At 46.5% G+C, this 12,064-nt stretch overlaps 1 protein-coding gene across 1 annotated transcript in view; it reads right to left on the bottom strand.

The window, feature by feature from the left end:
- The window catches only part of BRK1 (BRICK1 subunit of SCAR/WAVE actin nucleating complex), a 21,229-nt gene extending 13,023 nt beyond the window's left edge, over window positions 1-8,206 (bottom strand). Inside the window, exons 1-2 of the mRNA XM_082265614.1 lie at window positions 8,010-8,206; window positions 6,228-6,310 (exon numbers count right to left, since the gene is read on the bottom strand). Of these exons, the coding sequence (XP_082121740.1) occupies window positions 6,228-6,310; window positions 8,010-8,127 (201 nt within the window). The 5' untranslated portion in view covers window positions 8,128-8,206. The remainder of the gene's footprint in view (window positions 1-6,227; window positions 6,311-8,009) is intronic.
- Between the last annotated feature and the right edge of the window lie 3,858 nt (window positions 8,207-12,064).

The raw sequence follows: 12,064 nt of genomic DNA, 5'->3' as shown, positions 1-12,064 counted from the left end.
AGGAGGGGGACTCGCATTTGAAGGAAGAAAAATGCTGACTATGACCCTAAGAAAACCATCCCTACAGCCACCGTCCCCCCTACAGTCACCTTCCCCCCTACAGTCACCTTCCCCCCTACAGTCACCTTCCCCCCTACAGTCACCTTCCCCCCTACAGTCACCTTCCCCCCCAGCCACCTTCCCCCCTACAGTCACCTTCCCCCCTACAGTCACCTTCCCCCCTACAGCCACCTTCCCCCCTACAGTCACCTTCCCCCCCTACAGACACCTTCCCCCCTACAGTCACCTTCCCCCCTACAGTCACCTTCCCCCCTACAGTCACCTTCCCCCCTACAGCCACCTTCCCCCCTACAGCCACCTTCCCCCCTACAGTCACCTTCCCCCCCTACAGACACCTTCCCCCCTACAGTCACCTTCCCCCCTACAGTCAAGCACAGATGTGGAAATGATGCTTTGGGGATGTTTCTATGCTAATGTTACAGGCCGACTTTGCCGCATTGAGGACCAAATGGTCGGGGCCATGTATTGTAAAATCTTGGATGAGAATCTTCTTCCCTCAGCCAGAACACTGAAGATGGGTCATGGATGGGTCTTCCAGCATGACAATGACCCAAAACATATCGCCAAGGCAATAAAGGAGTGGCTCAAGAAGAAGCACATTAAGGTCATGGAGTGGCCTAGTCAGTCTCCAGACCTTCATCCTATAGAAAATTTATGGAGGAGCTGAAACTTCGAGTTGCCAAGCGACAGCCAAGAAACCTTAAGGATTTAGAGAAGATCTGTAAAGAAGAGTGGACCAAAATCTCTCCTGAGATGTGTGCAAACCTGGGGGCCAACTACAAGAAACGTCTGACCTCTGTGCTTCCATCTACAAGAAACGTCTGACCTCTGTGCTTCCATCTACAAGAAACGTCTGACCTCTGTGCTTCCCAACTACAGGAAACGTCTGACCTCTGTGCTTCCAACTACAAGAAACGTCTGACCTCTGTGCTTCCCAACTACAAGAAACGTCTGACCTCTGTGCTTCCCAACTACAAGAAACGTCTGACCTCTGTGCTTCCATCTACAAGAAACGTCTGACCTCTGTGCTTCCAACTACAAGAAACGTCTGACCTCTGTGCTTCCCTCTACAAGAAACGTCTGACCTCTGTGCTTCCATCTACAAGAAACGTCTGACCTCTGTGCTTCAACTACAAGAAACGTCTGACCTCTGTGCTTCCAACTACAAGAAACGTCTGACCTCTGTGCTTCCCAACTACAAGAAACGTCTGACCTCTGTGCTTCCAACTACAAGAAACGTCTGACCTCTGTGCTTCCATCTACAAGAAACGTCTGACCTCTGTGCTTCCCAACTACAGGAAACGTCTGACCTCTGTGCTTCCCAACTACAAGAAACGTCTGACCTCTGTGCTTCCCAACTACAAGAAACGTCTGACCTCTGTGCTTCCATCTACAAGAAACGTCTGACCTCTGTGCTTCCAACTACAAGAAACGTCTGACCTCTGTGCTTCCCTCTACAAGAAACGTCTGACCTCTGTGCTTCCCTCTACAAGAAACGTCTGACCTCTGTGCTTCCAACTACAAGAAACGTCTGACCTCTGTGCTTCCAACTACAAGAAATGTCTGACCTCTGTGCTTCCAACTACAAGAAACGTCTGACCTCTGTGCTTCCAACTACAAGAAACGTCTGACCTCTGTGCTTCCATCTACAAGAAACGTCTGACCTCTGTGCTTCCCAACTACAAGAAACGTCTGACCTCTGTGCTCCCAACTACAAGAAACGTCTGACCTCTGTGCTTCCAACTACAAGAAACGTCTGACCTCTGTGCTTCCAACTACAAGAAATGTCTGACCTCTGTGCTTCAACTACAAGAAACGTCTGACCTCTGTGCTTCCATCTACAAGAAACGTCTGACCTCTGTGCTTCCATCTACAAGAAATGTCTGACCTCTGTGCTTCCATCTACAAGAAACGTCTGACCTCTGTGCTTCCAACTACAAGAAACGTCTGACCTCTGTGCTTCCATCTACAAGAAACGTCTGACCTCTGTGCTTCCAACTACAAGAAACGTCTGACCTCTGTGCTTCCATCTACAAGAAATGTCTGACCTCTGTGCTCCCAACTACAAGAAACGTCTGACCTCTGTGCTTCCATCTACAAGAAACGTCTGACCTCTGTGCTTCCAACTACAAGAAACGTCTGACCTCTGTGCTTCCATCTACAAGAAACGTCTGACCTCTGTGCTTCCAACTACAAGAAACGTCTGACCTCTGTGCTTCCAACAAGGGTTTCTCCACCAACTACTAAGGGGATCAAATACTTATTTTACTCCCTGAACTGCAACTCCATTTATAACATTTGTATCATTTTTGGTTGATATTCTGTCTCTATCATATAAAATACAGCGATGATAAAAATTATACACCCGCCATTTCTATGTAAGGGGGCAAACTTACACAATCTGCAGGGAGCCAATCATTTTCCCCGCTGTATCTCCTCCATGTATTCACTGCCTGTGCTTTACCCTCTGACTCCACCCAGAATGCAGAAACATCGCCATTAGAGATACATTTGGGGAGCCACCTTAGGTGTGCATGGGTTTTTTTTTTTTTTTTTATAGTCAGTTTCTTGGCTTCAACTCTTTAAAGACATCCAATCACCGGCCTCTTTATTAGGTGCACCTTGCTAGTAGTGGGTTTGACCCCCTTTTTGCCTTCATTCTTGGTGGCATAGATACAACAAGGTGTTGGAAACTTTCCTCAGAGATTTTCCTCCATAGTGACATGATAACATCACGCAGTTGCTGCAGATTTGTCGGCTGCACATCCATGATGGGAATCTCCCGTTCCACCACATCCCAAAGGTGCTCTATTGGATGAGATGTGGGGAGTGTGGAGGCCATTGGAGGACAGTGACCTCATTGTCATGGTGAAGAAACCAGTGGTGAGATGATTGGAGCTTTGTGACATGGTGCATTATCCTGCTGGGAGGAGCCATCAGAAGATGGGGACACTGTATTCATAAAGGGATGGACATGGTCAGCAACAATACTCAGGGAGGGGGTGGAGTTAATACCACTAAAGGGACCCAAAGTGTGCCAAGACCCCCCCCCTCCCCCACACCATTACACCCCCGTCACCAGCCTGAACCTTTCCCTGCCCCCCCCTACTCCTCCCCCACACCATTACCCCCCCGGTCCCCTCTCCTCCCCCACACCATTACACCCCCCTTCCCCTTTCCTCCCCCACACCATTACACCCCCACCCTGAACCTTTCCCTGCCCCCGCTACTCCTCCCCCCCTCCTTACACCCCCATCACCAGCCTGAACCATTACCCCCCACACACACCATTACACCACCAGCCTGAACCGGTGATACAAGGCAGGATGGATCCATGCTCCAAATTCTGACCCTCCCCCATCTGAATGTCACAGCTGAAATCCAGACTCATCAGACCAGGCAATGTTTTTCCAATCTTCTATTGTCCAATGTTGGTGATTCTGTGCCAATTGTAGCCTCAGTTTCCTGTTCTTAGCTGACAGGAGTGGCACCCGGTGTGGTCTTCTGCTGCTGTAGCCCATCTGCTTCAATGTTTGATGTGCTGTGCATTCAGAGATGATATTCTGCTTATCTTGGATGTAACGAGTGTTTTTTTTGGGTTTTGCCTTTCTATCACCTGGAAGCAGTCTGCCCATTCTCCTCTGACATCAACAAGGCATTTTCCTCCACACAACTGCCGCTCACTGGATATTTTCTCTTTTTCCCACCATTCTCTGTAATCCCGAGAGATCCCAGAAATACTCAGAGCAGCCCGTCTGCCACCAACAACCAAGAAACGTTCAAAGTCACTTCAATCCCCTTTCTTCCCCATTCTGATGCTCAGTTTGAACTTCAGCAAGTTGTCTTCACCATGTCTAGATGCCGAAATGCATTGAGGTGCTGCCATGTGATTGGCTGATTAGCAATTTGGGTTACCAAGCAACTGAAGAGGTGTACCTAATAAAGTGGGCGGGGAGTGTATAAAGATGTCAGGATTTCCCACACCAGGCTGGAAATCATGGAGGTGAACACGGCTACTGCACTGATCTCTACTGGCGGCTGCCCTGCTGCATTGTGAACACCGGGGGGCGATCTCAGCACCACTGAGAACACTCTGCACTTTCCCAATGAATGCACAGCGCTTTCTGGTTGGACAAAGTGATTGTGATGTCCCCGCCCCACCTCATCCAATGACGTCCCCGCCCCACCTCATCCAATGACGTCCCCGCCCCACCTCACCCAATGACGTCCCCGCCCCACCTCACCCAATGACGTCACCGCCCCACCTCACCCAATGACGTCACCGCCCCACCGCATCCAATGACGTCACCGCCCCACCGCATCCAATGACGTCCCCGCCCCACCGCATCCAATGACGTCCCCGCCCCACCTCATCCAATGACGTCCCCGCCCCACCTCATCCAATGACGTCCCCGCCCCACCTCATCCAATGACGTCCCCGCCCCACCTCATCCAATGACGTCCCCGCCCCACCTCACCCAATGATGTCCCCGCCCCACCTCATCCAATGACGTCCCCACCTCATCCAATGACGTCCCCGCCCCACCGCATCCAATGACGTCCCCGCCCCACCTCATCCAATGACGTCCCCGCCCCACCTCATCCAATGACGTCCCCGCCCCACCTCACCCAATGACGTCCCCGCCCCACCTCACCCAATGACGTCACCGCCCCACCTCACCCAATGACGTCACCGCCCCACCTCACCCAATGACGTCACCGCCCCACCGCATCCAATGACGTCCCCGCCCCACCGCATCCAATGACGTCCCCGCCCCACCTCATCCAATGACGTCCCCGCCCCACCTCATCCAATGACGTCCCCGCCCCACCTCATCCAATGACGTCCCCGCCCCACCTCATCCAATGACGTCCCCACCTCATCCAATGACGTCCCCGCCCCACCGCATCCAATGACGTCCCCGCCCCACCTCATCCAATGACGTCCCCGCCCCACCTCACCCAATGACGTCCCCGCCCCACCTCACCCAATGACGTCACCGCCCCACCTCACCCAATGACGTCACCGCCCCACCTCACCCAATGACGTCACCGCCCCACCGCATCCAATGACGTCCCCGCCCCACCGCATCCAATGACGTCCCCGCCCCACCGCATCCAATGACGTCCCCGCCCCACCGCATCCAATGACGTCCCCGCCCCACCTCATCCAATGACGTCCCCGCCCCACCTCACCCAATGATGTCCCCGCCCCACCTCATCCAATGATGTCCCCGCCCCACCTCATCCAATGACGTCCCCGCCCCACCGCATCCAATGACGTCCCCGCCCCACCTCATCCAATGACGTCCCCGCCCCACCTCATCCAATGACGTCCCCGCCCCACCTCATCCAATGACGTCCCCGCCCCACCTCACCCAATGACGTCCCCGCCCCACCGTCTCCAATGACGTCCCCGCCCCACCTCAGCCAATGACGTCCCCGCCCCACCTCATCCAATGATGTCCCCGCCTCTCCTCATCCAATCAGAGAATGACTTGCATTCACAGAGAGTATACAAAGTGTTCCCTGAATGGTGCCCATGCTGAGGAAGCAACCCCTCCCCCATGTCCACTCTAAAGCGGCTCCCTGTGGTGTGGGAGGAGTCGGCATGCTGCGGCCACAGCGCTGTGGGGGGCGGAGTCAGCTCGCCATGTGTACACAGCTTTACATCAGCCTTATAATTTTGCTACCACACACCGATTGATTCACAGATGTAGAACTTTCCAGATGGATCCCCCATCCCCCCCGAGTACTGGGAGGGGGGGGGCTTTAAAAATATATAAAGGGCCTGCGGGGCGTGGTAACATGGATGGGAGGCGGAGTCTTTAACATGCAAGATGGATGCTGAAAGCAGCTGCCATGATAGATATAAAGGATATATGTTGGGCAGTTGTGGGGGTGATACAGGGAGGGGGAGGGGGAGGGGGGGTGTCAGGAGAGAAATAGAGGAGCCCCCAGGCTGTCATCTCCATCCTTCCCTTCCATAGAAGAGGGGCGGGGCTATGCGGTGAGAGGACACGCCTCTGGCTGGATGGTCACTCATCAGAATAACAAAACCCGGAGACCTCCAGACTTCCCAGCAATGGCGGCTCCGGTATTCCTCTCCTGACAGCTCCTCATTATCGGGGTGACCGATGGATTTGGGGTACAGCGGCTGCACTTACCCGAGCCTCTATGTATTCGATCCGCCTCTCCAGAGCCGTCAGCTTCTCGTTCAATGTCGCCAGACGTGAGCGGCAGGACATGTCTGATGGGGGAGAGAACAGACGTCAGATCCGTGTACAACAGACACACCCCTCCCCCGCCCCACTTCCTATGACATCCAGATCCACCCCTCCCCCCCCACTTCCTATGACATCCAGATCCACCCCTCCCCCCCCCACTTCCTATGACATCCAGATCCACCCCTCCCCCCCCCCACTTCCTATGACAACCAGATCCACCCCTCCCCCCCCCCTTCCTATGACATCCAGATCCACCCCTCACCCCCACTTCCTATGACAACCAGATCCACCCCTCCCCCCCCCTTCCTATGACATCCAGATCCACCCCTCACCCCCACTTCCTATGACAACCAGATCCACCCCTCCCCCCCCCCTTCCTATGACATCCAGATCCACCCCTCACCCCCACTTCCTATGACATCCAGATCCACCCCTCACCCCCACTTCCTATGACATCCAGATCCACCCCTCACCCCCACTTCCTATGCCATCCAGATCCCCCCCCCACTTCCTATGCCAGATCCCCCCCCCCCCACCACTTCCTATGACAATCGGATCCCCCCCCCACTTCCTATGCCAGATCCCCCCCCCCACTTCCTATGACATCCAGATCCCCCCCCCCTCACTTCCTATGCCAGATCCCCCCCCCCTCTTCCTATGCCAGATCCCACCCCCCACCACTTCCTATGACAATCGGATCCCCCCCACTTCCTATGACAATCGGATCCCCCCCCCACTTCCTATGACATCCGGATCCCCCCCCCCCACTTCCTATGACATCCGGATCCCCCCCACTTCCTATGTCAGATTCCCCCCCCCCCCCAACGACAACCAGATCCACCCCCCCACTTCCTATGACATCTGGACCCCCCCACTTCCTATGCCAGATTCCCCCCCCCTCCCAACCACTTCCTATAACATCCAGATTCTCCCCCCCCCCCTCCAATGACAACCAGATCCCGCCCCCCCCCCTTCCTATGCCAGATTCTCCCCCCCCCCCCCATGACAACCAGATCCCCAACACCCCTGCGTGCCTCCCCCCATCCTGTGTGTACCAAAGACTTGAAAAAACACCCCACACCCCTATTACCACCCCAAAACACCCCCCACACACCTATTACTGTCCCATAGCAACCCCCACACATCCTCTGCCGCCCCGAAACACCCCCAAACACAGATTACCACCCCAAGACACCCCGACACACCTATTCCTGTCCTGAAACACCCCCCACACACCCTCTGCCACCCAGAGGCACCCCAAAACCCCCATTACCATCCCAAGGCACCCCCACACATCTATTACCGTCCTCAAACACCCCCACACATCCTCTGCCGCCCCGAAACACCCCCACACCCCCTCATACACCCCCACACACCCCCCACACACCCCCCACACACCCTCATACACCCCCACACACCCCCATACACCCCCCCATACACCCCCCCACACACCCCCCCACACCCCCTCATACACCCCCACACACCCCCCACACACCCCCCACACACCCTCATACACCCCCACACACCCCCATACACCCCCCCATACACCCCCCCACACACCCCCCCACACACCCTCATACACCCCCACCAGCACCCCCGGATTGCCCATTTACACCCCACGTTTACCTGAAAAACCTTCATCCCCGGGACTTCTTCATACACCCCCAATGCCCCCCTCAGTCCGGTCTCCCCTCCCCCCGTCACACCCTCGGGTCATCTCACCGAAGGAGTTGAGGAAGTCGGCGATCTTCTTGATGCTGCTGGTAATCACCTCGATGTATTCTCGGTTCGCCCAGTCCTGGTGGATCTCTCTCTGGACCGGGTCCTCCTGGCTCGCCATCTTCCTCCTCCCGTCTGCCTGTCACCACAGAGCGCCGCCTACCGGACACCCTGCCGACATCTTCCCCCGGAGGCCCCAGCCGCCATCTTGGAGGCGGGCACGGCAGCCAATCACAGGACGCGCCGACCTCTCGCTTACTGGCAGAACTCACGCTACGCATGAACGCGGCGGCCATCTTGAATACGGGAGGCGCTCCCCTCGGCTCGGAGCTTTGGCCATTCTGGAAGCGGGCAGCGGTGAATGACGCACGGCGCGGATGCCATCTAGGAAGCGGGCAGTGGCTGCCATCTTTATCATGGGCAAGGCAGGGAAAGCCATAGGAGCCCAAAAATGTGACACAGAGCCTGTCCAACCTCTGTGAGTGTCCCATCCCCCCCCCCCCCAATCTATAACAATGTTATAAAGACATTGACCAATTGTCTCATTATTTTGGATCAATAGATAAGGCGATCAATTCATAGACAATGTTTGGCCGAGGACGGGGCGCTCCGTTACACATGTGATGTGCGCAACAAAAACTTTTATTTCCATTCCTTATTCAAATAAATACGTTTAATTCATTTTCGGAATTTGTTTTGTTTTCTTAAATTCTAATTCAATGCAAATTTATCGAATTCGGTGGAATTAAACTAAATTCTAACAAATTCGAATGAAATTTTAATTCAAATCGAATTCCATTTGAATTGAAATTTATTCTATTCCAAAATTCAAATTTTGAAAGATGGTTATATTCTTTCTATTCCATTCTTTTGTATTTTTTTTTTTATTTTCTTTACTATTTAAATTCAGATTTATTGCAATCCAATCTGAATTTATTCTATTCAAAATTCAAATTTCAGAAGATGGTTATACAGTATATTCTTTCTATTTTTTTTTAAATTCTATTCTTTTCTGTTCTATTCAAATTCAATTTATTGCATTCAAGTTTGAAATTAAAATTTTGTAATATTGTTATATTATTTATATTCCATTTTTTTCTATTGTTTTTTTTTTTCTATTCCATTCTATACAGATTCAAATTTATTCCATTCAATTTATTCCATTCAAATCTGAATTTATTCTATTTCGAAAATTCCAATTTTGGATGTTTCGAATCCTTTTTTTTTCTATTCTATTCTATTTTCTAATCTATTCAAATGTAAAATGTATTCCTTTCTAATCTGAATTTATTCTATTCAAAATTCAGTTTTGGAAGATAGTTATATTCTTTCTATTTTTTCTATTCTATTCTATTGTTTTTTCTATTGTATACTTCTCTGTTCTATTTAAATTAAAATTTAATGAATTCCAATCTGAATTTATTCTAATCAAAATTCAAATTTCAGAAGATGGTTATACAGTATATTCTTTCTATTTTTTTTTTTTTTTAATTCTATTCTTTTCTGTTCTATTCAAATTCAATTTATTCCATTCAAATCTGAATTTATTCTATTTCCAAATTCCAATTTTGGATGTTTTGAATCGTTTTTTTTTTCTATTCTATTCTATTTTCTATTCTATTCAAATGTAAAATGTTTTCCTTTCTAATCTGAATTTATTCTATTAAAAATTCAATTTTGGAAGATAGTTATATTCTTTCTAATTTTTCTATTCTATTCTATTGTTTTTTCTATTGTATACTTCTCTGTTCTATTTAAATTCAAATTTAATGAATTCCAATCTGAATTTATTCTAATCAAAATTCAAATTTCAGAAGATGGTTATACAGTATATTCTTTCTATTTTTTTTTTTTTTAATTCTATTCTTTTATGTTCTATTCAAATTCAATTTATTCCATTCAAATCTGAATTTATTCTATTTCCAAATTCCAATTTTGGATGTTTTGAATCGTTTTTTCTTTTTCTATTCTATTCTATTTTCTATTCAAATGTTAAATGTTTTCCTTTCTAATCTGAATTTATTCTATTAAAAATTCAATTTTGGAAGATAGTTATATTCTTTCTAATTTTTCAATTCTATTCTATTGTTTTTTTTCTATTGTATACTTCTCTGTTCTATTTAAATTCAGATTTATTCCATTCAAATCTGAATTCATTCTATTCAAAATTCCCATTTCCTGAGACGGTTATATTCTTTCTATTTTATCCTATTATGTTCTTTTCTATTCTATTCAAATTCAAAGCTATTCCATTCAAATATGAATTCATTCTATTCAAAATTCAAATTTTGGAAGATGGTTGTATTCTTTCTATTCCATTATTTTCTATTGTTTTTTTGCGATTCTATTCTTTTCAAATCCAAATTTATTCTATTCAAATCTGAATTTATTCTATTCCAAATTCGAATTTTGGAAGTTTTGGATTGTTTTTTCTCTATTCTATTCTATTAAATTATTTTCTATTTTATCCAAATTCAAATTTATTCCCTTTGAATCTGAATTTATTCTATTATAAAATTCAAATTTCGAAAGATGGTTATATTCTTTTTATTTTTTCTATTCTTTTCTATTGTTTTTTTTCTGTTCAAATCTGAATTTATTCTATTCCAAATTCGAGTTTTGAAAGTTTTGGATTGTTTTTTTTCTCTCTATTCTATTCTATTAAATTATTTTCTATTTTATCCGAATTCAAATGTATTCCCTTTGAATCTGAATTTATTCAATTTTAAAATTCAAATTTCGAAAGATGGTTATATTCTTTTTATTTTTTCTATTCTTTTCTATTGTTTTTTTCTGTTCAAATCTGAATTTATTCTATTCCAAATTCGAGTTTTGAAAGTTTTGGATTGTTTTTTTTCTCTCTATTCTATTCTATTAAATTATTTTCTATTTTAACCCGAATTCAAATGTATTCCCTTTGAATCTGAATTTATTCTATTATAAAATTCAAATTTCGGAAGATGGTTATATTCTTTTTATTTTTTTATATTTTCTATTGTTTTTTTCTGTTCAAATCTGAATTTATTCTATTCCAAATTCGAATTTTGAAAGTTTTGGATTGTTTTTTTTCTCTCTATTCTATTCTATTAAATTCTTTTCTATTTTATCCGAATTAAAATTTATTCCCTTTGAATCTGAATTTATTCTATTATAAAATTCAAATTTCGGAAGATGGTTATATTCTTTTTATTTTTTTATATTTTCTATTGTTTTTTTCTGTTCAAATCTGAATTTATTCTATTCCAAATTCGAATTTTGAAAGTTGTGGATTGTTTTTTTTTCTCTCTATTCTATTCTATTAATTTCTTTTCTATTTTATCCGAATTAAGATTTATTCCCTTTGAATCTGAATTTATTCTATTATAAAATTCAAATTTCGGAAGATGGTTATATTCTCTTTATTTTTTTATATTCTTTTCTATTGTTTTTTTTTTTTTGCTCTATTCTTTTCTATTCTATTTGAACTAAAATTAATTCCATTTGAATCTGAATTGGTTCTATTTGAAACCCGAATTTCAGAAGATGGTTATATTCTTTCTATTTTATTTTATTCGATTCCTTATTTTCTATTCTTTTCAATTTTATTCCTTTATCTTCCATTCCATTTTTTTTTATTTTATTTTCTATTCTATTCTGTTATTTTCTATTCTTTTCTTTTCTATTTTATAATATTCTTTTCTATTAAATTCCCTTATATTCTGTTCTATTTTATACCATTCAGAAATCTGAATCGAATTAGAAACCATTTCGAATCTGATTAGAATTAGAATTTCGTCAGAAATTCTGTTTCCTTATTTCTGGTTTGTTTGACCACATAATGACCGCCCGCCACAGTTTTACTGCGGCAGGCAGCTGCTCCTGGGCAAAGCGGTGTTATGTTACGTCGCTCGCTCAGGAGACTCTAGGGGGCGAGCGCGCGCCGCCGGCGGCACGCTCCCGCCCTCGCTCATCGGCTGGGGAGCCAGCGCGTGTGACCGGCGGCTCCGATGTCTGCCGGCCACTCGCGATCTCCCGCAGCTGAGAGAGAAGGACAGACGGCTGATGTAAACCGAGCCGTC

Source organism: Pelophylax lessonae (genome assembly GCF_965119305.1).
Source record: "Pelophylax lessonae genome assembly, chromosome: 8".
NCBI classification, from domain to species: Eukaryota; Metazoa; Chordata; class Amphibia; order Anura; family Ranidae; genus Pelophylax; species Pelophylax lessonae.
This window is presented reverse-complemented; position numbering and strand designations above follow the sequence as displayed.